The sequence below is a fragment of the Neolamprologus multifasciatus genome, chromosome 23 (genome assembly GCF_963576455.1).
Source record: "Neolamprologus multifasciatus chromosome 23, fNeoMul1.2, whole genome shotgun sequence".
Classification (NCBI taxonomy): domain Eukaryota; kingdom Metazoa; phylum Chordata; class Actinopteri; order Cichliformes; family Cichlidae; genus Neolamprologus; species Neolamprologus multifasciatus.
In genome coordinates this window covers 30,489,583-30,516,302 of record NC_140460.1, presented here as the reverse complement: position 1 = coordinate 30,516,302, position 26,720 = coordinate 30,489,583, and the positions used below count along the sequence as shown (strand labels likewise).

The 26,720-nt window shown below is 41.3% G+C and overlaps 3 protein-coding genes across 4 annotated transcripts in view; 1 reads left to right on the top strand and 2 right to left on the bottom strand.

Moving 5' to 3' along the window:
• The window catches only part of LOC146491956 (uncharacterized), a 33,502-nt gene extending 29,647 nt beyond the window's left edge, over positions 1–3,855 (bottom strand). Inside the window, exons 1-3 of one of the 2 annotated variants that reach the window (XM_085150874.1) lie at positions 3,339–3,855; positions 3,056–3,213; positions 1,433–2,007 (exon numbers count right to left, since the gene is read on the bottom strand). In XM_085150874.1, the coding sequence (XP_085007000.1) occupies positions 1,433–2,007; positions 3,056–3,206 (726 nt within the window). In that variant the 5' untranslated portion in view covers positions 3,207–3,213; positions 3,339–3,855. The remainder of the gene's footprint in view (positions 1–1,432; positions 2,008–3,055; positions 3,214–3,338) is intronic. The other variant, XM_085150875.1, reaches the window with a different exon arrangement.
• Positions 3,856–13,249: 9,394 nt separating this feature from the next.
• On the top strand, positions 13,250–17,048 carry LOC146491955 (ATP synthase F(1) complex catalytic subunit beta, mitochondrial). The gene is made up of 10 exons (XM_085151781.1): positions 13,250–13,408; positions 14,197–14,370; positions 14,470–14,644; positions 14,815–14,936; positions 15,011–15,195; positions 15,288–15,446; positions 15,632–15,754; positions 15,931–16,143; positions 16,225–16,426; positions 16,581–17,048. The coding sequence occupies exons 1-10, from the start codon at positions 13,306–13,308 to the stop codon at positions 16,676–16,678; spliced, it is 1,554 nt and encodes a 517-aa protein (XP_085007907.1). The 5' UTR covers positions 13,250–13,305; the 3' UTR covers positions 16,679–17,048.
• Positions 17,049–18,219: 1,171 nt separating this feature from the next.
• LOC146491954 (retinol dehydrogenase 7-like) lies at positions 18,220–23,960 on the bottom strand. The gene is made up of 5 exons (XM_085151782.1): positions 23,827–23,960; positions 22,311–22,625; positions 18,829–19,087; positions 18,594–18,757; positions 18,220–18,510 (listed from the first exon to the last, which is right to left on the bottom strand). The coding sequence occupies exons 2-5, from the start codon at positions 22,621–22,623 to the stop codon at positions 18,287–18,289; spliced, it is 960 nt and encodes a 319-aa protein (XP_085007908.1). The 5' UTR covers positions 22,624–22,625; positions 23,827–23,960; the 3' UTR covers positions 18,220–18,286.
• Positions 23,961–26,720: the final 2,760 nt, after the last annotated feature.

Here is a 26,720-nt window from a genome sequence, read left to right as displayed (position 1 = left end):
CTTTAATGATTATTTAAGGGGGGGGAGGGGGGGATTCCAAAGCTTAGTTCATTTTCACTAGGCATGCCCAGGCTTGATACGCCATACTCCTGAAATCACTTAAAAAGAACCTGTTTGACAAAATGAACTATGCTAAATGATCTCAGAAACTAACACATCATGACTCTTTCTTTAAAAAAAAAAAAAAAGTCAGGAGCAGAGTCTGGAAAAAACACTTCAAGGTTTTGGACTCTACTGACCCACATGAAGAGCCATTACCCACAAATGGAGAAAACTAGAAACAGTGGTCCAAAGGTGCCTCAATAACTAATACAACAGGTCACAAAAGAACCCAGAACAACATCTAAATGTCTGTGAAGGTTCTCAGTCATCAAGGTCATTGAAGTCTAAGGAGGGTCATGGACCCCCTATTGATCCTCTACCTCATAGGTGTCAAACTCTGGCCCGCGGGCCAAATTTGGCCCACAGCCTAATTACATTTGGCCCGCAAAGCTATACCAAATTATTATTAGAGCTGGCCTACTGGTATTCCACAGCTAATATATATATTGTTTAGTATTAAGCTTTGTTTGTTCCATATTCAGTTTTTCAGCAAAACGTGTTTGAGTCCATAAGAAAAGATTCATTCTTAAATCTGGAGGAAGATTTTTTTTAAATAAATATTAATGTTAGCCCGCGACTTTGTTCCAGTTTTGAATTTTGGCCCACTGTATATTTGAGTTTGACACCCCTGCTCTACCTAATCACACGAGCCAATGTGTGAAAATGGTGCGAGTCACAATCCAAGCCAAGGTTTCGGGTGAACCCACTGACCCAAACCCGTTTTCACACCTTGGCTCGTGAGATTAGGTAGACGATCAGTAGGGGGTGCATGACCCTCTTGGGGGACACTCCCACAGGGCTTAAAATCTGGGACTCTCCACCAATTGCTCTACAAACTCAAGAAGCTTCTCAGATGAGAGGTGAAACATCTTCAAGAAACTTCAAGAAACAAGTCCAGACGCTTTTCTTTCCAAGCTCCTTAAACAACAACATCTAAAGAAATGCAAGCTTCACTTTCCTCAATTAAGGTCAGGGTTCAACAGAAAGAAAGAGCCTGGACAAAAATGGCATCCGTGGGAAAAGTCCAAGTCAGAAAAACACATAAAGGCTTGTCTCATAGGAAGGCTTGGGTAGCATTACAGCTTAATAACTTAAATCACCATTTTGTGTTTACTCTGGTTATCTTTTTTAATATTAAAATTTGTTTGATTATCTGAAATATGTAAGTGTGACAAATGCCAAAGACTAAAAAATCAAGAAGGGGGCAATTTTTTTTTTTTTATTGCGGTGTACCATAAAATGCTAATAAGCCAGACTGGAATCTACTTTGTTTGCTATAGTGTAGCATGCAATCCAAAAAAAGCAAAAACTAAATGTTGTTTTTACTCACAATTTCTTTAATAACTTTTTCCACAACGTTTCTGTCCTGCAGGTTGTGAAGGTAGCGGGAAGCTGGAGAGTTAGCAATTAGCTGCAGCTGTGCTTTATTAGCCAGCTCGTTGGCTTCAGGCGTGATTCCTATGGCAAAGAAACGGACACCCTGGTTCTTGGCATCAGCCACAGCTGAGAATATGTCTGGGTTCCTTGGATGAGAGATGCCATCAAAGAGCAGAATGGCCACCTTTACACTGCTGGTATCTGACTCTTCTGAGTAGATGCGGGTCAAGTTAGTGATGGCATAGGTGGTGTAGGTGCCGTGGCCAATGTACACAATTGGAGAAATTCGGGCCTTAAAGTCTTCTGTGCCTCGCCACTGTTTGAAAGTCTTCTCTATGATGACGTGACTGCTGTACTGAAGGAGGGCTGCACGGGAACTCAACCCCCGTCCAGTCTGCAGCCGCAGGCCCTGCAGCCGGTCCATCAAGTCTAAGGCAAAGCGCTTTTCCTGGGCATGGTTGTCCTTGGCGCTCTCTGAGCTATCGATAAGAAAAGCTATCTCCAAACTGCAGTCCTCATCAACAAGCGCTGCAAAGAGAGGAGTTAGGCTTTATGAAACATGCAATAGCAAAAAATATCAGCTGCCTTAAACTGAAATCTCTCAGCTTTTAAATATTAATGAAGCTATTAGTGAAGAGGCAGGAGAAGACAAGACAAGAGAGCAGAGACGACACGTAGCAAAGGGCCTCAGGTCAGAATCAAATTGCATTAGATTATATTATGTTTAACATATTACATTATATATATATATATATATATATATATATATATATATATATATATATATATATATATATATAACCAATGAGTGACATCAACTAATGTTTAACATTTAAAATGCAGAGGGTAAAGGACCAAGCAAGTATTTAGCAAACGAAGCACATGTTGCATTTCACTGTTAGAAGACAGCTGTTAAGCTTCACAGCAAACCTCTGGATACAATGAATTTTCCTGTATTTGTTGGCTGGAAATTTTCATTTTAATGATTTCATACCCAGCCAAATGCAAAGACCCCACTGATCACAGTCAAACAAATTTCATTACTAGGGGTGACATTTTTATCAGACTGTCCTCGAGAGGGGGGAAAGGTGATTTATTGACTGTTATAGGCTGATCGCTTTTCCAGAAAAGTGTGATGACTTTGTGAATGTGGCATGTCATTTTAAAAAGAAAATAAAAGTAACTCAACTTGCTGCGCCAACCTTGGTAGAAGGAGGTCACAGATCTAATACAGGCTGAGGATAAATCACATTAATCTTCACGGGAATATGTCACAGAGAGAATGTGCCTGGGGAAACAGGACTCTGAGCGAATAAAACATTTGGGTAACAGAGCACTGAATGGTCACAAGGGAGATGGATGATTCTGAGAAGCCTCAGAGATACGATCAATCCAAGTGGATTGCATCCTGCAGCGATGTCCTTGTTGAATATCATGTTCTACTTTTTACACCTGTAGCTGTACTGTTTCCTTACCTGAAGAAATTCCACACCACTTCCTCCAAATTAGAGTATTAGTGGAAAAGAAAAAAAGTAGAATCTGGTTTTCTTAGGAATGCTTGAAACAAAAAACTTACATTTGCCATTTGGAGGTATGAAGTTTGAAGAATATACTTTGTTCTTCTTCTTGGGGGTTACCGCTGGTTCTTCATCGCCTTCTTCATAGTCCTGTGCCAACAGACCCTGAAGTCCCCACAGCAGCAGGAGCCAGTGCATGGAGGGGACCATGACTTCTCTAACAGGGGTAAAGGGAAAACGATTAAAAAAGAGATGCATTTGAATACTGCGCACAAAACCCTGTACACACTCACAGAACAAGCTTTAACAAGCATAAATGTTTAAGACATCAAGCATGCATACCTTGCACTGTTGCTGACTCCTTAAGAACTTGTGCCCTGTACTCCGTAGCTCTCCTGGCAGTGAAATTCAGGAGAAAAAGGTTTAAAATAGGACAAATAAGAATTTCTTCAGTCAGAGTAAGTTTGATTCCATGTCCTGTGGGTCATGTTTATTGGCCTGTTGCAGAAGTTGTTGCAGAGTCTCCAGATGCAGCAGGCAGCATATAGTCACACCAGAAGCTGAAGCAGCAGTGAAAAGCCCCAAACCTTTATTCTGGCTCTCATGGGACTCCCATAAATTCAAGCCATCCCCAAGCTTACATTAAATGAAGAGAAGTCCGGCCCTTTTTCTGATGATCACTCCCTTTGGGTGAGAGTGTGGGTGGGGTAGAGAGGCAGTTACAGACATTCTAGAAAGACATGACCGAGCAACCAGTAACCTTTCCCTCTGAGCTCATTTTTTTGTAATTGCTGGTTGGGTTCCAAGTGAGTATTTATCCATGTTTTCAGTGTGTTTTGTGGCAGTAGGGCAATTTAGGACATAAAGATAACGATATTATAATATGTCTGGTGAGAAAATGGGCAATCTATCTAGTTTTTCAATATACAAGATGCCTCACTCATCCAAGCACTTTTTATACACCTAAGTGCTTTTTTTGTGTTACATCCTTGCCCAAGGATACTTGGTCATCCAGATTCGAGTACCCAGAGCTTAAACCACCACCCTTCTGATTGGTAGTTGACCTGCTCTACCTCCTGAGCTGTAGCCTCTCCACTGGTGTTACTGTATTATCTAACTGTCAATATGACTGGACCATTGAAGGTAAAGCCCTTTTTTCAGGTTAGCTATTTCAGGTAACTATTTTGCCTCTTGGAGCCACTGTTACAGCCACATTACAGTTTATAGATGGATGACAGAAGCTTATCTAAAAATGTCCCATTGACCCCCTGCTGTATATGTTATTAGCCTTCCATCTAAGCCAGTAGTACTTATTTAGGCTACAGTTTGAGCATTTTGATATTTATTCATATTTGTGTTTACCTGATAATTGTAAGTCCAGCCTTTTAGCTCAGATTTTGGACCCCACCATTAACAGAGGTAAACATTTAATCAGAATCAGAATCAGAATACTTTATTAATCCCGAAGGAAATTTAGCTCGTTGTTTTTCCTGTCTGAATATACCGCTAATGTATATTGGATTTTTAGAATCTATTTGTGGCTAAAAGGAATAGTAAGAGTAAAAGAAAATAAAGCTGGAAGTCTCCGTCAAGCCAAGGGAACAATCACTCCATGGTCATTTTCTGTAGGTTAACTAGTGCAAGCAGCCCCATTCAAATGACCAAAGTCATTTGATGCAGTGTTATTGCAATCAGTATAGCTGTTTTTAAATTAGTGTGTTCTCATGGGCTCAACTTCACAATAATCCAAAAAACTGGAAAAATTAAGGAAGGGAATTGTCTCTCTTAAGGTAACACACCGTGCAAAAGAAGTTACCAGAATCCACCTATGAAAACACCCAGAGCAGTTATCTGTTTTTCCTTTGACTTGATTTCCTGACATTTACAATACTCCAAACTAAGTAAACTAATAAGAATATTTACAGACCAATTTAGTCTCTACAGGTAAATACTAGTGTAATATATTTCTGAGAGTACATCTGGATGGAATTTGCAATATTCATTTATTTATATTGTTCAGAACCAGTAGGTCTAATTTGGACCCACATGAATCCTTTTCAGTTCCAAAGAAAAGTTTCATAGCTCCTGAAATATATTATAATATCTGTGCAGTACTGGATCAGAGGAGTTTTGTATTCCCAGGCTTTAACCATATAACTTGAACCAGACTCCCATAACTCAGAAACTGGAATAACACTTGGACTAAATGAAGAAATGGATAGGCTCAATACAGCAGGAACTCAGCGGAATTGGCAGTCCAAATATAATCAAACAGTATATGAGCGACTTTGGCCTTTGCGATGCATGGCGCTCCCTTCACCCCAACAGTAAGGAATATACTTTTTTCTCACATGTTCATCACTCCTACTCTCGTCTGGATTATTTTTTGGTCAGCAGCTCACTGCTGAGTGACATTTCAGACACTGAGATTCACCCTATAGCTGTCAGCGATCATGTTCCTGTATCTTTAACACTAATACACAAGAATAATACTACGCCAAGTAAAAACTGGAGATTTAATACATCACTGCTTAAAGATGAAGACTTTATTAAATATTTTTAAAAAGAATGGACTCTATATTTAGACTATAATGACAAACATATCATAAAATGATAACAAATAAACCCATCTAAAAAAGAAATTGATCAGTTTTTGGAGAACATAACTCTTCCAAAATTATTAGACACTCAAGCAATGGCACTGGATTCACCACTGACGCCAGGTGAACTCCAGGAAGCCCTGATAAGTGTGCCCAATAATAAGGCTCCAGGTCCAGACGGCTTTCCTGCAGAATTCTACAAAGAATTCTGGACGATTCTAGCACCAGTTTTTTACAGAACGTTGTTGGAAATCAAAAGGGCAGACTTCCATCAAATATGAATTCTGCAAACATTAATCTCCTGCTAAAACCAGGCAAAGACCCTGTATATCCCTCAAGCTATCGTCCAATATCCCTTATAAATGTAAACCTTAAAATAATCTGCAAAGCTCTTTCAAAGAGGCTAGAGAAAATAACCCCCCTCTTAATTCATCCTGATCAAACTGGTTTTATAAAAGGTAGGCACTCATCAACAAATACACGTAGATTACTTAATTTGATAGACTACTCATACAGTAAAAACATCTAAACTACAATATTTTCTTCAGATGTAGAAAAAGCGTTTGACAGAGTTAACTGGAAATTTTTATTTGTAACTTTACACAAATTTGGTTTTGGAACCTCTTTCATTAACTGGATAAAAATGTTATACAATTCCCCAACAGCTTGTGTCAAAACAAATGACCAAACATCCCCCAGCTTCTGTCTCCTGAGGGGCACCAGGCAGGGATGCCCACTCTCCCCTTCACTGTTTGCAATTTTTATTGAACCACTAGCAGCAGCAATTAGACAAAATTCAGTAATTGAGGGCATAAAATGCAAGATCGTGGAACATAAAATCAGCCTTTATGCGGATGATGTGTTACTTTTTCTCCAAAACTCATAAACCAAGATCTCTGGGGTGATTGAATTGATAAACTCTTTTGCAAGAATATCAGCAGCTCAACTGGGCCCCGGTCCGGATGGGCCTGGGCCCCCTTTCACTGGCGGGTTGCAGAGTATGGGGGGTGCCTACTGGGGTCAGCGGGGGAGCTCGCCCCAGGGAGGGGTCACTTGCCCCTCCCTTCCTTCCCTCCCCATCTTCAGCTGCCTCCACCACAATCACCCACACATGCAGGGCCTTGGGGTAAAGGTGTGTCACCAGGGTGCAGGGGAGGCATCCCCCCCTCTGTCCCCTTCTGGCTGCCTGTGCCTCAATTTTATCTCACAACTTAGACATTCACATTACTCACACTCTCATAACACATACATATAGGATCTTGGGGGTGGGCACACTACACAGAATCCAAAAGACCATCAGGGTGTACAAACTCACCCCTGGTGCCGTTGCCCACCTCTCAATTTTAAATACATGTAGACATTGAGGGCTATCAGGAGGGGCTATGTGCTTACCTGCTGCTCTCTGGCAGGTAGCTCCATGCCCTCCTGGGTTTTAAATGCACCTTAGAACACACATGCATCAATACTACATATGAGCGGGCGGAGGGAGATTTGGAGTCTTTACACCCCCCCCCCCCCCCCCCCCCCCCCCCCGTTTTCTGCAGCCTGTTGGACCAGGGGGGCTAGGAGGAGGAGTTGGCCGTCTGACTGGGGTCTGGAAAGTGGGGCCTCCCTGCTGCTGCCGAGTCAGGGCAGTCTGCTTTTCTCCACCCCAGGCAAAAGGGTAACTTTTGCCTGGGGTGGAGGGGGGTAACACCACCTGGGTCTGGGTGCAGTTTCTCCCTCCAGGGCCAAAGGTACCTAGACCCGGTTCTTAGAGTACGCTTGGGGAGTGTGATTGTGTGTACAGTGTCTCTCTATGTCTGTCTCCATGTTGGGTGAGTGTTGAGTAATTGCATATGAGAGCAGGAGGGTGGGAAGGGATGTTTGTATCTGTGTGTGCCTGTTTGTCTGTGTCTATATGTCAGGTTGGGTATCAGACGCCACCTCTCTGGGGACATCTCAGGCCCTCTAAGGTATGGAGGCCTATCTCCCCTCACCACTTCCACTGCCAGTGGCAGACGCCCTCAGACATTGGTGCGTTGGTGATTCTTTGTGTCCGGTGATGGGCGTCCAGGTACACACCAGCTCACTCCTGATGGCTGCTTGTCGGGGCCTGGAGTCTGGGGCTCGCTTGGGCCACTTCGGGGGTGGGGTGCCCTCGGCCTCTCGGCCTGGGCTTGGTCACTCTGGCACAGCTGGCTGCCGGCGGAGCTCACAGGCACGCCACTGCAAATCCCCCTGGCTTCTGCTCCGCGGCTGCTAAGTGACCCCTCATCTGGGACTCTCCTCAGCTCTTTCTGAGATAGTGGCGCAGCTGCCCCTCTGTTGGTCTTCCTTGGTCTCTTGTGTTCTGAGGGCCTCTGGATGTCTGGAGTCTTGATCTCCTCCATACCTGCTTCATGCCCTGAAGGACGGGGCTATGGCCCCCCCACACCCTCTAGCAGATCATTACATGAAGGAACCTTTTAAAAACAAACGCGTCCATGCTCACAGGTGTACACACGGGTGCTCACACACACAAACTACACCCTTTTTGGCTCCTACCTCAAAGCACACTGTGCGCTGTCGATCTTGCTATTTAAAAATGTTAAAAAATTAGTAAATAACTGCATTCTGGTGTTGTTTATCAATCAATCAGTCAAATTGATTGATTTATATTCTACTCAGCATCACAATGTTTTCCGTAAACCATAAAAAATTTTCTGTACACGAAAGTTTTGCTGGTTTAGTCTTCGCACCACCTGAGTAGAAGAAAAAGAAAAGAAAGAAAAAGAAAGAAAAGAAAAAAAACACTTGGTGTTGTTATTGCTTCCTTTGTTACTGAACTTAGGTAAAGGTAAGCGGTCACAAAAAAATGCTCTTTCAAAGATAAAGCTGCTTAAATCTTATTCGGCTCCCTTTCTTTCAAGTTTCAAGTGCTGATTAAGCAAAGCAAGAAACTCTTGAAGTTACTTTTGTCGTTTCTGCTTCTGCTTTGGATGTTTCACATGAATCAAGGGAACGTCTGTTGCCCAGACTCTTTTTTTGTTCCATAACACACACCATATGGTAAAAGTAGGATGCAGCATAGCGCTGAATTTCAATATGGTACGTCTAATAAAAATGAAGGGCCAAAAAATTTAGAAAATCTTCTGAAAAACTAAACAAACAGCTGCAAATCCACAAAACTCTCATGACACTTTTTTGAGTTGTATCACTTTTTTGTATTATTAAAAACAGGTTGCATTTTCCATCTGTGAAGTTTTATTTGTTGATGGTTTTCTAAACGCAACACCCATCGTGCCTCTAAATTTCACAACAATTAACTGACATTCATTGAGAGCATGATAATAAATTAATAAAGATGATCCTATCTGAAAGTGTACTGTAATGCTCTGAGCACATGCAGACACCACTAAAGGGCATCAATAAAGAGCAGGGCATGGTATTTATAAACCACTTAGCTCTTTGAAATTCCATAACCCCTCCAGACATCTTTCCAGTGACTTTAATTTAATCACTGCTTTTACAAGATAATGCATGATCTTTAAACAGATAGTTACAGCACCACAGACACATGACATGCGAAGCTCTTGATTGTCGCATCAATGCATATCACGTATTTTTAAGATTGTTTGGAGCAGCAAAACATGCATATGTGTCCCAACAAGCCCTCGCATCAGTGTGTTTTACAGGAGAGCTGAGGGCTATACCACAGTGGAGTCAATAGCTCAGGCTTTTGGTTGCCATGTAAAAGGTTTTCACAGAACTCTTTGCAGTTCTACATCGACCTAAATATGCCTTTACAGGAACTGAGAGATAAAGCAGCAGACAGGTCCTGGTAATCAAAGGAAACTGATTAATTGATCATCAGTAAGTGTGAGCACTTCGATAAATAATAATAATAATGGATTGGATTTATATAGCGCTTTTCAAGGCACCCAAAGCGCTTTAAAATGCCACTATTCATTCACATTCACTGGTGGAGGCAGCTACAGTTGTAGCTACAGCTGCCCTGGGGCAGACTGACAGAAGCGAGGCTGCCATATCGCGCCATCGGCCCCTCTGGCCAACACCAGTAGGCGGTAGGTGAAGTGTCTTGCCCAAGGACACAACCAGGACACCAGGACAGAGAGCACAGGGATCGAACCGGCGACCTTCCGGTTACAGATACGCTTCCCAGAAGCCCTGAGCCACGGTCGCCCCGATAAAAGCAGAAGTCTGGATGCTAACATAATCGCACAGTCTTTCCAGGAGTGAATGTTCCAGCAAATTCACCACAAGGTCAGACCATGCAATGTTTGCAGAAACTGCAAAAATCCAAAACCTAGACTTCCACTGTGAGCATTCTAACTGCTCCCATCATCTCATGATCAAAAATAGGAAATACTACAGTTTGCCCATAGACAATGCCCATTGAAGGTCAAAGGTTACTTTTTGTGGATTCAAACAGAGAGTAGATTCTACAGATAACTCCGTAATGATTAACATTAGCACATTAAGCTTATGTGCTTGAATGGTAACTACATTGACCTCTGCTGCATTTGACTGTTTGAATAAAATGTTGATTCTTGTATCACACTCTTGTGAACTCATATAGCAGATCACTGTGGCTACAGTAACAGAAACTCAAAGTCTGTCTAACACTAAGTAAAGGCTGCGAACTGACGTCAGTATTATTCCACCAACTACATTGGAGCTTTTTCAGCAGAAATGTTAAAATAGTTTTTTTCAACGAGCTTCTACCTGTAACAATCCAGCAACACAAACCACAAAGCCTAGCAACTAATCTCAGTCATCAGTCATCAGACATTACTTTGGGGCATGCAAAGGATGCTTAACTCATGTGCTGTTTTTGCAGGCAAATTCAGACTAGTAGAGCTCTATCTGAGCCTGCTGGTTGTCAGATAGTCATCTACAGGCATGGGGAGGGATGCCAATTTTTCACTTAAAGCAATAACCCAAATTATAGGTGTTTTAAAAATTTGTTTAAAAAACTAATAGAATACAACGAGTGCATCAGCAAACACTAAACTTGATTATTTCATGCTGACTGGACTCACCTGCAGTTTTGCCAAAAGTCAAAATCAGACATATCTGATTACAAAGCATACTTAAGATTAGAATGGTTCTATACAGAGCATAAGATTAGCACACAGACATTCCTGCTTGTTAAAGTGTTAACTATGTGCTGCTGAAAAGGCAAAGTGTAATAAAACAAAGACAACAGACTTGTCTATACATACCCATACACTAAAAACCTCAAACAACTGTGCATACACTAGCAAAGAGCATGAGTCACACATTCTATATCTTTTGGTACGGCAGCTCCCTCTACTGTAAATCTAGTGGAATTACAATTTACAATTTCCCAGTTTCATCCTACAGACTAACTCAAAATATTTCTCTTGAAATCTCTTTCTATATGAAATCTCTCTCTCTCTCTCTCTCTCTCTCTCTCTCTCTCTCTCTCAGTGCATGTGTATCGCTCTTTCTCTCTCTTTTGATTGATTAAGAAACTGATAGACCTGTGCAGACGCCTTGAGCCATCTGTTATGTCTTTATATTTTGTTAGCAAAATGGGAATTAAATGTAGCAATTCATTGAAACATGGGCGAACAAACAGTCTGAATTGTATAAGGCACAAACAGAGATTGTACAATTCGAACACAGATGAAACGCTACCTTTGTTTCATCCTCTGACAAGTTTGGCATGGTGGATCACAATTTAATCAAACTGAATCAAATTAAACACAATTCAATTATATTTATACAATGCCAAATTACAGATAGACAGAAATAAATATGTATATAAACAGATAATGAGTGGGAAAAGGTGCATCATGGGAAGCCCCCAGCATCCTAGGCCTATTGTAGAAGGATTCAAGGTCATCCGATCCTGCCCTCACTATAAGCTTTGCTAAAAGGTTTTAAGCCTAATCTTAAAAGGATGAGAGGGTGTTTTTCTCCCAAATCCAAGTTGGGAGCTAGTTCCACTGAAGAGGGGCTCTGCTTCCCAATCTACTTTATACTCTAACGACAAGTAATCCTGCAGTCTGAGGGTTAAACACTATAATGGGCTGATAAAGTAAAATGAGGTCTTTAAGATACGATGGGCGCTGATTATTTAAGATCCTGTATTCGTAGAGAAGGAATTTAAATGAGATTCTGTATGTAACAGGGGGCCAATGTTGGAGAAATATAATCTCTCTTACTAGACACTGTCAGTAATCTCACTGCACCATTCTGGATAAACTTTTCAGAGAGTTTTTTGGAGAGCCTAATAATAATGCGCTACAACAGTCTGCCCTAGAATTAATAGATGCATGAACTAGTTTTTCAGCATCACTCTGAGTCAGGATGTTAGTGATTTTAGAGATACTGTGCAAATGCAAGTCCTACATTTTTTTAATATAAAAATTGAGAGATGGATCCTGGTCAAAAACAAGATTCCAAGATTCCTCAAAGTGTTACTGGAGGACAATGTAATGCCATCCATAGTAAGTATCTTGTTAAACACCATATTTCTAGCATTTATAGGGCACATTACAGATTCAATTATTGTACTCGGCCCCATTAGATGTTGCTTTTTATAATTCCATCAGTTGAGAAGATTTTCAAAACCACTGTCTGAAATATGGCCGCAAAACAGGACTGAGCCTCAGATGGCTGTAGACACTCACTGTGTACAGTCATCTGTGCGTTTTTCTACCCAGGTATGCTTTTACGGCATTGGCAGTGTATATCATGGTCATGCTAAATGGCTGTGTGACATCCACTGATCATTTCAGAAACAGCGGATTGATTAAATGAAAGGTCAGATGCATTTTTCAGGATGCAAGTCAAGTCTTTGCTGTTTATTTTCCTGTTTCTTAAGGACATGACTTTCAGCAACAACTGCTGCTACTTCACTGATGAACAGTTTATTCACACCATCAAAATGGAAAACAAATGATCAATAATGAATGTAAAAAAGGAGTATTATAGTAAAATATTGAACAATATAAAGGGAATATGGGATATTTTAAATTGCATTGTTAAAAGCAGCTCTGGACAACAAAATTGTCCTCAATATTTTATTGATAATGGCAATAAATGTGCAAAATTTAAAAAAGTGGTCTGACAGGAACAAACTAAATCTAAGTAAAACTAAAATCACAATTCAATTATTGTTGAATTAACCCTAACCCTATTACTGTTATTGCTATTATTACTATTATTGCACAGTACTCTCCAATTTATGCTGTGAAACTTTAACATTAGCAAGGTAATTTCGATTTACATGTACAATAAAAATAAAGGGCTATTCTGTTCTGTAAAGTCTACTGGCTGTTGCTATAATGTAAACAAGTGTGGAGTGTCTTGAGGCAAACTGAGGCAACTATTTCTCATTTTAATGAGGGCACTGTCAGTGACCTATAATAAAAATAGGTTACGTGGATAACACTAGTTAGTTAGAGTTTCACCAGGGTTTTTATTTAATTTGGCTACCCCACTGAGATGTCCAAACCATCTACATTAACTAAAACAAAGAATTATAACTGGGATTATAAACTTTCGTTTGGGCGGTCATTTGGTTCAAATAAGTCAGCTCTATCGAGGGCACAATGTCAACTGCATGCGCTTAACTACTACGCATGCTCGTTGTGGCGTGTTTTACGTTGTGCGCAGGCGCAGTTTGTCTGAGCGGTCATACGTTATAAAGCCTGAAGTTCCTCTGTCTCTTTCCACCTTCAGCCATTTTGACAATGTTAGGAGCTGTGGGACGCTGCTGCACCGGGGCTTTGCAGGCTCTGAAGCCTGGAGTCCAGCCCTTGAAGGCTCTTGTTGGATCTCCAGCTGTCCTTTCACGTGAGTCCTGCATGCTCGTTGTTTCTGGAAAGAAGACTGTTTAAAGAACAGACGCATTTACGTGGCTGTCAGAAGAGGGCAGGGACCATGCTAAACTTCGCTGGTGCTAGCAACACGCTGGCTTGCCTGCCGGTGGCTTAGCAGGCCTTAATATTAAAATGTACATTTTAAATCAGCCGGAGTGTTTCCAAAACATTAAATGGGTAAACATGTGTGCAAACAGATCTTTTCATGGTTACTTCGCATTGTGAAATGAGCAGACTGTATTATTCTTGTGTTATTAGAAATGACCTCTGTAATGACATGAGGCGGTCGAAGACTGCTGTTAGCATTAGTAGTTGCAGATTAGCAGGGTTTGACAGTCGGTAACACAGTTCACTTTTGTGATACGTGTGGAGGTAATGCAGTGCCAAAATAACAAAACTACAAAGGGAAAAACAAAGTTGTGTCACTGAGTTTGTGGCCAAGTATGCAGCATTAGCAATGCTAGCTCGGAATCGCTATCCATTCATCTGTCACTGTTGGCGCTGACGCTATTTAGTGGGAGAACTCGCTTATTTGCACTTGATAAAATAAACTGAAATTTTACTGAATTCTGCTTAGTACTGCTGTTTCACTTTCCAGTTTAAAAACTTATTCGCAGATTAGCCTAAGCCACTTGACATTGAGATGTACCGGCCGGACACACACAAGTATACAAGCCCTTTCCGGTGCTTCTTCCGTCCATAAAGCATAACAAGGTCACAGCTGCAGCACATCTGTATGACACTCAGTGGTTCATGTTCCAGGTAGAGACTATGTCGCACCTGCCGCTGCTGCCAGCACCGCCAACGGACGCATTGTGGCTGTCATTGGTGCCGTTGTCGATGTCCAGTTCGATGAGGGTCTCCCTCCCATCCTCAACGCCCTGGAGGTGGCAGGCCGTGAATCCAGGCTAGTCCTGGAGGTGGCACAGCATCTCGGTGAGCCAGCTGGATTATACTGTTCACCTACCTACCTACAATACCACTAGCTACTCTTTCTTAGGTTAAACAGACACATCAAAATCACTTTGTTTTTAGGGGAGAACACAGTGCGTACCATTGCTATGGATGGTACCGAGGGTCTGGTCCGTGGACAGAAGGTTCTGGACACTGGTGCCCCCATCAGAATTCCAGTGGGTCCCGAGACCCTGGGCAGGATTATGAATGTCATCGGGGAGCCTATTGATGAGAGGGGTCCCATCTCCACCAAACAGTAAGTACACTTTGAAAATATCCTGCAGTTTTTTGTATGAGGTTTAAACATGTACAGTCTGAAGCAATAATAAAACCTGTTATGATAGGACATATAGATGCTGTGCTTTAAATGTTAACTGGTGTGTTCAGTGATTACATTAATCTACTTTTTTTTCCCCTTCTTCCCAGGACTGCACCTATCCATGCAGAGGCTCCTGAATTCACTGACATGAGTGTGGAACAGGAGATTCTGGTTACTGGCATTAAGGTTGTGGACCTGCTGGCTCCCTATGCCAAAGGAGGAAAGATCGGTATGACCCCAAACATGCACGTCAGCCTTGACTTTGATGCCTGATAAACTAACTTGGTTTTCTCGTCTTGACAGGTCTGTTCGGTGGTGCCGGTGTCGGCAAGACTGTGTTGATCATGGAGCTGATCAACAATGTGGCCAAGGCCCATGGTGGTTACTCTGTGTTTGCTGGTGTGGGAGAGCGTACCCGTGAGGGAAATGACTTGTACCATGAAATGATTGAGTCTGGTGTGATCAACCTGAAGGATACCACCTCCAAGGTGAGGACTGTGGAAAGCAACTTTAAAAAGATGCATTTTTATTATAGCACATTCCAAAATGTCTGAGTTAACCAAACTCTTGTCCATGCTAGGTGGCGCTGGTGTACGGACAGATGAACGAGCCCCCCGGTGCCCGTGCCAGAGTTGCTCTGACTGGATTGACTGTGGCTGAATATTTCCGTGACCAGGAGGGTCAGGATGTGCTGCTCTTCATTGACAACATCTTCCGCTTCACACAGGCTGGCTCTGAGGTCTGTGCAACTTGATTTAAACCAAAGCTTTCCTTAAAAATAAAGATTTACAACTGCTCTAGCTACACCACACATCCAATGTAAAGATTCTCATTTCAAAAGTTATTTTGTTTTCCCCCTCTTCCTTCTTCAAATACACTGATTCTGTCAAACTGCAATCTTGATGACTTCACCTTCTCTCTCAGGTGTCTGCTCTGCTGGGTCGTATTCCCTCTGCTGTGGGTTACCAGCCCACTCTGGCCACTGACATGGGTACCATGCAGGAGAGGATCACCACCACCAAGAAGGGTTCAATCACATCTGTGCAGGTGAGGTTTGAGGAGTGCTGAGTCTGCATTTTAGAAATCAAAAATCTATTTACTTTGACATAAGCTGGAAACTATCTTACTGACAGTAAGGAATAAATCTTGGTTTTATATGTTGCTTAGCAACCTAAAGGGTAACCTAGGACTTCCAAAAATGCTAACAAGTCCTGTGTTTCCAGGCCATTTACGTGCCTGCTGACGATTTGACTGACCCTGCCCCCGCCACCACCTTCGCTCACTTGGATGCCACCACTGTGTTGTCCCGTGCCATCGCTGAGCTGGGCATCTACCCTGCTGTCGACCCCCTGGACTCAACTTCCCGTATCATGGACCCCAACATTGTCGGAGCCGAGCACTACGATGTTGCTCGTGGCGTGCAGAAAATCCTTCAGGTTTGCAGCTTTATTGGTACCATCAGAATTAACATGACAACTGTAAGTGGTTCAAACAAATTAGGCTACTTTCTTCTGTAGGACTACAAATCTCTACAGGATATCATTGCCATCCTGGGTATGGATGAGCTGTCTGAGGAGGATAAACTCACTGTGGCTCGTGCCCGTAAGATCCAGCGTTTCCTGTCTCAGCCATTCCAAGTGGCCGAGGTCTTCACTGGCCACTTGGGCAAGCTGGTGCCCCTCAAGGAAACCATCAAGGGCTTCAAGAGCATCCTTGGTGGTAAGTTTGAATTGTCCATTTTTTTTATTTTTTATTTTTTTTTTAAATTTATTTATTTATTTTATTTATTTATTTTTTTTATGGCTTGTGATCCTCAACTTCCTCAGCTCTGTTTATAATTTAATTGCCTTTTTTTGTTCTCATTTCATTTCAGGTGAGTATGATGCTCTGCCCGAGCAAGCCTTCTACATGGTCGGTCCAATTGAGGAGGTGGTTCAGAAAGCTGAGAAACTGGCTGAGGAGCACTCATAAACATCCAGACAACCTAACTGAAGGGAAGAGAGAAGAGTAGAAGCAGAGAGGCCCTGTGGTTAGGAGCACTTGGTTTGTAAAACATGTCAAAATACAAATGTACCTGTCTTGTCATCCTGAAAAAGTTCTATTTAATGTTTCCAGTGAAAGATGGAATAAAACAGTCTTTACATAAAACTCATCGTTAACTGCATATTTTCTCAATGGTTATACTTGTAGTGGAAAATCTTGTTGCTGGTAAAGGAGTTAAAGAAATGGCTGTCCTTGTCTACTTTGACCAGAAGATGGCATTCTGGAGCTGCTATGTTAAGCTATCAACTGTGCTGCAGCTTGTCACATGCTGAAATAAAACAGTTGAACAATTCTGTCATTCTGCAGTTGTTTACTTGGTCAAAGTAGTCAAGACGATCTGAAATTGTACAAATTAAATCAACATGCACCAATTTACATGCTTTCCCAAAACATGTACAGCAGAGTTTTATTGAACCTCAAAAAAAAAAAGGTTTTAGCCACAATAGATTAAGACTTTAACGCTTGAATCGGGGGTAAAAAAATAAAGTTAAATTGTACGAAATCAAATCCTTTCTAAAGATAGTTGACTGTCATGGAGACATTACAGTGTTGACAGATGCAGCCAGTTTGACAAAGACTAAAACTAAATATCGAAACGTGATGTTTCAGAAGTAATTTCATTTTAACGTTGTTTATTTCAGTGTTTCGAGCTTTTCACAGAAGCGTTATACAAATGACCACTCTAGATCTCAAACTGCTGTCAGAAGCCAGCAGGGACTATATGAATACAAGAATAAACAAGTGTGAAGGTACTACCTAAATACAGTTTTGGCTCTAAATCTGGTTTTATTAGAAAGCACTAATGGCATTACTGCTTACAGAAACAATGATAGAATATAAAGGCTTAATGTCTTAAGGTTTCATATAGGAAAGATTGTTAGTGCCACTGGAGACAAAAAACTACTATGTATTTAAACAGTTTGACTCCTCGTCTAGATAGGAGTCATGAAGCAAAATGAACAGAATGAACCTTGCAACCTCGTGTCCACCAGGTCAGTGACTCCCTCCAAGGTAAGATTAGCACTGCATCCTAAAAAAACAAGGTTTTCCTTTTTCTATATCTTTTGGACATACAGTTCTATTTTTATCTGTGCAGCTAACTCTACCAATAACTATAAACGTTTTGCTTTGTAACTTAAGAAGTTAAAATCCTGCAGGTGACATTGCAGTCTTGTTTTGGTACTGCAAAACAAGGGATTTCTACTATTTGAAGTATTGCAACAACACACTCCTGCTCGCTGTGTACTTTGAAACCAAGTGTGAACTGGATTTTTTTTATTTTTTTTTTATTGGTCTTTCTTAACCTTTCCCACATGCCTATCAATAATGTCATGAACACAGGTCTTTTCATTTGTTCAGACTAGCTGTAGATAAGATGGCCTTGAAAATGCCTTTGTGAAAAAGGTGCAAAGGTTCCTTTCTGAGAAAATAATGTGATAAGTAATGAGAACAGATTGAAAGACAAAGCCTTTCTGAAATCAGTTAAATTTACTGATGCCCGTACATACGGAGAGAATGCCTTTATTACATGCAAAGTTATTCTATCTGCTTGGCGATGGGAATAGCTTCCAGCTTCAGGATGTAATCACGGATGCAGGTTGGCATGTAGGATAGTGGCAGCCAGAAGAACTTGGCGTCCCAGCCCGGGGAGTAGCGAGTGCGAGGATGGACAGCAGCCACAGCATGTTCCATGCAGCTGACCACTTTCATCAAGTCTGCATCACTCATTTTGGCAACTTTGTCAGTTAAGACTGTCAATGCTAAAAGGGGCAAATAAATGAAATAAGAACAAATAATCAGTTGGGAACAAAAATAAATGGAAGAAGTGGTGATCCACATATACCTTTCTGTAGGTATGCCGTTCCATAATCATCTCGGACTTCCTGTGGAAGTTTATCCCAGATCATTTTAATGTTTTTGCTCAGGATAGCACTGTTGGTCACATTTGTCTTGAAGAAGCCTGGCTCAATGCAGAGGACTTTCACACCAAAAGGTGCCATATCTAACCTAAGAAGGACACTTCATCAACCTGGGAAATCTTTGTATTATCATACCAATATTTGATGAGTTCTCCTTACCTGAGGCTGTCATTGAATGCTTCAACACCATACTTTGAGACAGTATATGGGCCCCCAACAGGACTGATCCTTCCAAACACACTGGCAACGTTCACCACCCTTCCCCTTGCCTTTTTTATGAGCGGTAGGACGCTTAGGGTCACACCAATCACCCCATTCAGGTTCACATCCAGCATGGGTTTGTAGTCATTGAGGGTCAGCCAGTCACATGGGGCACTGGGAATGGAGATGCCGGCATTGTTCACGACAGCCCACAGGCCTAAAATAATGAAAAAGAGCACATACAGTCTACCGAAATTCATCTGTTCTTGACCAGTAATGTTTTATGTGCACTAGCAACAGTAGTTGATCGATATTCAAATAGGAAAAATAACTCAAAGCGAAATTATTCTGTTCAAGTCCAGGTCCATATTTTTATCCCTAAACTCTACTAGAGTCGGGCTGCATGACAGAGTTTAGAATAAACCCTGCTTATCTCATACTGGTTCTTATCTGTATGTCTGTAAAAGCAAACTCAGTCTCCTCCTATAAGACCCTCCTATCATTAGCTTTCTTCTGACTGGCTGCCTGGGATGGCCATATTATGCTTCCAAGGAGCCAGACATTCTTTTTAATAGTTGAGCAATAGTTCTGCAGGCTTTCTGGAGATCTTTAAATGTTTTTCTTTGGACATTTGGACCCTAAAGGGACCCCAGAGAGTACTGCGCAGTATCTTAGGACTGTGCTCTTCTGGACAGAGATCTGGGATTTTATTCCTGGGACCTGCTGGAGCCATTCACCTAGCTTGGGAGTCACTGCACCAAGTGCTCCGATTACCACTGGGACCGTTGTTACCTTCACCTTCCACATCCTCTGGAGTTCATAGTAGCATTCCCACAGCGCCCTGTTACCATCCCTTCCCCATTTCTCATTGTAGATACATATTGAAGACATCAAATATATTAAGCAAAATATATGGAATTATGTAGCAAAGAGAAAATTAATAAATAACTGTAAATAGGTCTTATATTGTAGATTCCTGAAAGTAGCCACCCTTTACTACTTTCAGGGTTGACATCACAGTAAACCGTTGGCCTTTTCTCCATGAGCTTCATGATGTAGTCACCTCAAATGGTTTTCACTTCACAGGTGTGCATTGTCAGGGTTCATTTGTGAAATTTCTTGCTTTCTTAATGGGGTTGGGACCATCAGTTGTGTTGGTCAGGTTGGTACACTGCTGACAGCCCTATTTGACAACCGTTAGAATTCATTTTACGACAAGAACCAATCAGCTAATTAAAAAGAAATGAAAGTACATCGTTACTTTAAGGACTGAAGGTCAGTCTGTACAGAATATTGCAAAATCTTTAAATGTGTCCCCAAGTACAGTCGCAAAAACCATCATGGCTACGATGAAACTGCCTCACATGAGGACCGCCCCAGGAAAGGAAGACCAAGTGTCACCTCTGCTGCTGAGGAAAAATTCATCCGAGTCACCAGCCTCAGAAATCACAAGTTAACAGCACCTCAGATTAGAGCCCAAATAAATGCCACACAGAGTTCCAGTAGCAGACACATGCATAGTTCTCACTGTAAAGCATGGAGGAGGAGGTGTGATGCTTTACTGTTGACACTGTTGGGGATTTATTCAAAATTGAAAGCACACTGAATCAGCATGGCTACCACAGCATCCTGTGGGATGAGATGGACTGCAGAGTGAAGACAAAAGGGCCAATGAGTGCTCAGCATCTCTGGGAAATCCTTCAAGCTTGTTGGAAAACCATTTCAGGTGACGACCTCATGAAGCTCATTGAGAGAATGCCAAGAGAGAACTCCAAAGGAGTAATCAAAGCAAAGGGTGGATATTTTGAAGAATCAAACAACTAAAACATGTTTTGAGTTATTTCACACTTTTGTCTTTACTACATAATACCACATGTTCATTCAGAGTTTTGAGGCCTTCAGTGAGAATCTACAATGTATGAAACTGGAGAAAAAACATTAAATGAAATCTTGTATCTGAGCAGCAGGATTTTAAATTTGTTCTGAATTTAACAGGGAGCCAATGAAGAGACGCGAATATAGGAGGAATATGCTCTCTATTTCTAGTCCCTGTAAGTACTCTAGCTGTAGCATTTTGGATTAACTGAAGACTTTTCAGGGAGTTTTTAGGACATCTTGATAATAATGAATTACATTAGTCCATCCTAGAAGTAATAAATGCATGAACTAGTTTTTCAGCATCACTCCAAGACAGGATATTTCTAATTTTAGAGATGTTGCACAAATGGAAGAACGCAGTCTTACATATTTGTTTAATATGGGCATTGAACAACATATCCTGGTCAAAAATGACTCCAAGGTTCCTCACAGTGTTACTGGAGGATGTCATCCAGGTCTTCATGCCTTTAAGATATTCCTGCAGTTTAACTAATTGGTGTGCTTATCTTGCTTCATGATAGATACTGCAGCACAATACCTTTAATACATACAGCATATTTTAATATTATGGTCAACAGGTCTAACAGGACAAGCACGGAGATGAATCTGCTGTCAGAGGCCAAGAGAAGACCGTTTGTAACCCTCCCTAAAGATGTTTCTGTGCTGTAATGATCTCCGAATCTTCACTGAGACTCTTCAAATGAGGCCTAGATTAACAGATTTAGGGCTAACAGTTCATCCCTTGACATTTCAAGACTAAAATAACTGCTTACCTTTACCAATAACTAACCTTTCAACTCTTCAGAGGTCTGCACAATATTGTCACATAATAAAATTAGGAATTCAATAAAAAATTTCTAACTGGGATGTTGGATCTTGGAACAAGCTTTTTAACTAGTTGTTTAGTCCTATGTACCCACATAATCCACCATTTGCGCTTCCTGTCATATGGAGTGTTACTAGCAGAGTTTCAGTGATGCTCAGTGGAGTCCTTTATTTACATTTGGGTCACACATAGCTGCTGGCATCTCCTCCTTCATAGCCTGGTTGTACTTGGTATAGTCCGTTTCTGCCTCGAGTGCTGAAACATATTTGTTGCTTCCACCTTCAAGCAAGAACAGTTTTTTGCATATTTTGCAAAGTACTTTATTGGAGGTTGTTGAAGCAGCTCTCTTTTAGGTATTCAAATTGTTGCTGACACATGTGCCTGGGCTTCCGTCATGGGTGCACATACTAAGGAAAGTTAACATGTGGCATTGCTATTAGAGTGATATCAGGCTATTACATTTTTATATCACTTAAAAATGTATACAGGTATTATTGCAGAAGACATGATATGGCACAGTCCTACCAGGAAATATACAGTTGGTGAGACCTCTGTGATTTTCAACCATTTATTTATTTTTTGCCAGTTGGCATAAAGAAAAAGAACATCCTATAGACTTACTTGGTCTTAATGGTGCTATTGAAAGTCAGAGGTCACAAACATAAACAGCACTCAAACTCTGTGGGGAAACAGCTATTTAAATGAAGTGCAGGTATTTCCACCAAATAAAACTTACCACGTGCCCCAACCATATCCTTGATCATTGCCGCAACTTTGTCAATGCTTTCCTGAGAACTAACATCCAGATGAGTTGTGATCAGGTTGCTGGAGCAGGACTTCTTTAGATCCTCTTCTCCTTTCTCAGTGAAACAAGAGGCAATCACTCGAAAGCCCAGCTTGTCAAGATGCCGGGCCAGAAGATTCCCAAAGCCACTGTCGCAGCCTGTGATGTACACATACTTGCTGTTTTTGTCAGAGACCCTGGGGAGCTCTCTGATCCAACGGTATAGGTAGTAGAGAACCACCAGGCCCAGAAAGTACAGGTACATGACTGGAAGGACAAAGGAACGTATGTTTACTCGTTACTGGCTGTTTTAACAAAGTGAACAGAGTAAGCCACGTGACAACACTGTTGTGTAAGGCCAACTTTAAGGTACCCCTGATTTGGCTTTCTTTTTTCTTAATAACAGAAGCCAGTGTTCTTTTCGTCGACAGTCCCAAGCCCAAGTTTCATGGCCAAAGTTAAAAGTGAAGTGATCTGAGCAAACGATCAGGAACAAACTTGATGAAGGTGGCCTGAGGGTCCAACGTCCTCTGACAGACGCTAACAAACTCAAGTGAGTGGTTAATATGAGCTGGGGGTTCTTCCAGTGTATGTGTTGGTGTTCTTAAGGTCAGTCATTGCAAACAAGGCCTGTGCAGGTGTACACCCTGTATGAACCTCATACAGTTCAAATTGGGAGAAAAGCTAAAATAAATGTGCTAATTATAACTGACATCTAAACTTTTGCTATTAACAGAGGGCAAAAAAGACTACTGTACAGTTAGGCTTGGTTGTACTTAATAACATAATATTAATAATCATGATTAAACGTATTCAACATATTAAAGCTTATTACTTTAGGAGGGTTGATTATGCCTTTTCCTGTTAGTTTGCATTTGTGGGAGCTGATTTCTTTAACCGCTCTTTACAGGGACTTTTTTTGCCCTCTGCCTGCTCAGTTTGAAGGAAGAGTCCACGACAAGTCTGTCTGATTTTTTTTTCAGTGACTATCTGTAGAAAATGACAGAGACTGCACTTGCAGTTGTAAGACTGTAGCTATTTTGGCCAACATTGTTCATTAATTTAAATAAAAAACAAACAAACAAACTCAGTGACGATGTTAGGTCGTCTAAAGTTAATTCAACTTGCAGCTAAACGCACTTCATTTAAAGTCCGCCTCTAAATGTTCACAGATGTGACCAATTTACGACTACAAACTTTTGGAGTTCATTTGTTGACTGGTTGAAATAGTTGACGTAGAATCCAGCTAACCCGGAAGATGGGACTTGGACGCTTCTTTGCTCAAGCAGACAGCAGAACAAAGCTGGGGTCATGGAACCAAGTTCAAAGTACATTTCCTCGAAATTTCCTAACCCTTTTGAAACAAATATTAAAGCGTCCACCAAACGTACTGAAAATGTAACACTATTCATCTACTCAGCTACTGACTTATGCCAGTAATGTGCTGTCAGTTCACGGGATTTCTTACCTGATCCGAAGAAGATTTCACAGACAGTTTGTGACGAGGTACGTATGCCCAACAGAGTTTGTTACCCCTGCATCGGGAGCGCGCACTGGACAGGGAGAGCCGATCCAGTTGACTCCGCCTATTAGTTTAGTCTCTTCTGTTCTCACGTGGTATCTGATGGGATTATTTCAACAAACCAACGACAGTTTCCATAATAAGAGGATAATAATACTGGATAACGCTCAATATACCACGTTGTCAACAGGTAAACGGTCCTGTGTACGTTACCAGATGTCCTATAAAAACACTATTTTCTGTGATTGTTGTACATCGCCAAAAGTTATGTCTGCTGGAAACAAATATGCACCTTTCTGAGTACATCGCTGGAATCAATTATCCATTTTACAATTATTAAACACATTTCTGTAGCTGAAGGACAAGAATAAGGGATACTGTTTGTGCATAATTTGGACAGAGGAACAGAAGGAGGGATATTAGGCCCCTTATGTCAAACTGAGTGATTTGTGGCCCCAATAGATTATTCATGAGCTCAGGAAGTAATAAAGGAAGTAATAAAAATATGATATTCATAAAACATATGATATTGATAAAATTATGATATTCATAAAATTATGATATTAATCAAAATATGCTAGTTCATAGCTCATTAATTTTTCCCCAAAAGATAAATTATTTTATTATTAAAGAATAAAGTTTTTATATCAAATAGCATTCTTTATTTTTAAGCTTTTACTTTTTATGCTTAAAAAACGCCATCTGGTGGTGGGTCAGTGCGTGTGTGTGCGCGCGCGCGCCTGTGCGAGCTCGTGCGCGCGCCTGTGTCTGGGCCGTGCTCGTCTGTGTGTGTGTGTGTGTGTGTAGGTGTGTGTGTGAAAATGTGTTAAACCAGAGTAAAAGTGCTTAGTTAAACTTGTGCTTTTGCAACGTTCAGTATGGCGAGACGTACAGGTCGCATGCCTTGTTGGAAAACTTCATTTCCATTTATTTGCATTTGTTTAATCCGAACAAGGAAAATGAGAATGAAAGTCCGAGTCTCTCAACGACTCCCATCTATCCCCAAACCTTAGATAAGTCAACAGGAAAAAAAACCCCTCCGTCTTTCTCCAAAAGCGCACAACAAATCCCCCCTAGAATTACTTGATAGGCAGTGGCGGTCCTAGCCTGTTTGGCGCCCTGGGCGAATACTTCCTCTGGCGCCCCCCTCCCACACACGCACACAGACACACACATAAAACATATTAAAGATTGTACATTAACATAAAACTGTTGTCGAAACCATACTAAATTTCACCAGAGAAACACACACAGACGCACACACAAACACACACAGAGGTGGTCCTAGCCTGTTTGGCGCCCTGGGCGAATACTCCCTCTTTTCTTTTCTCTTTCTCAACAGGTGATCCAGGTGATTGATAATGTATTTTTTTTTTGTCTGCTTATTTAGTTGGTTTTTGTTTTTTTGCCCTTTATCCCCGTCCGTCTTCTCCGCTGTTTTTTCCCCCCTCTTCCTTTCTCCCTTTTCTTTTCCTCATTCAAGTCTGTCCCGTATCTAGCAAGTGAAAATAAAAAAAATAAACAATAAAAGGTGAATCAAATAGACCATTACGGCAAAGCTGGGATGGTCAATTTGGTAAAGTAAATCCGTTGGGCATCTTTCCTCGCCTTTAGACAATAATTCTGATGGCAAAAGAACCAAACGGGACAGGCAAAAAAAAAGAAAAAAAGAAAAAAAAGAAACCATACTGAATTTCACCAGAGAAACAGACACACACACACACACACACACACATCAAGAGAGAGAGTGTATGCATAGTATGCAAATGGCTACCAAACAGCCATCATAATACGTCATACAATGAGAACAGGACAAATCAACAATTGACAATGACTAATTAATATTAAAATCTGCTACATAATGTTTGGAGTTTAGTCTGTTACTGTTACTATTTTTATGTCCGTGAAGGTTCTCAGTCATCCAGGTCATCGTAGTCAAAGGAGCTTGAAAAGAAAAGCGTCTGGACTTCTTTAAGTTGATTGAAGACGTTTCACCTCTCATCGGAGAAGCTTCTTCAGTTCTAAGGTCAAATGGTGGGGAGTCCCAGATTTAAACCTAGTGGGAGTTTCCCCCCACAGAGGGACAAAAGGACCCCCTGATGATCCTCTAATCGTCTGAGTCAAGGTGTGAAACTTGGTGTGGGTCCCAATCAGCCAGGGTTTCGGGTGAGCTCATTGTCAAACCTTATCATGTGATTTACTGAGGTCAGATGGCCCAGGATGTGAGTGGGCGTTCAGGCGTCTGGGGAGGGAACCCAAAACTGGATTACAGATGGCACAGTTGGTGTCGTAAACAGAGATGGGCAGTAACGCGTTACTTGTAATCCGATTACTTTTTTCAAGTAACAATGTAACAATGTAAGTAACAATGGATAATATATCGAGTGCGGGAGAGAGTATGAGCATGCAGCGTTTAAAGCGTGGAAGTACTGACCTTACTTTAAGTTTGATTCCAGAAAAAGTGACAAAAACATTAGAGTCCGTTGTGCGTGGGAAAAAAACGTCTTTTTACAGCGAAGAAAAAAAACCCTAAACTTCCGAGCAAGCACCGAGTAGCTACGACGTAATGGGAAACTCACAGAGAAACTCGCGGATTCTTCCACTGACCGCCGCGGCACACCTGCCCCAGGGTAAACCTCCGCCTACCCCACTCCTGCTTTACAGGTGAAAATAGAGCAAAAGGACCGCTAGTCTTTGACTTTATTTATTTTCTGCTGTGTTTTACTTGCATCTATTTAAAAGAGTGAGTGTTAACACACAAAAAAAAATATTTTATGTTCTGGAATGTGCAGAAAATAAGTTTAAATGTTAAACAAATTTCTTCCAGTCAGAAAATGTTG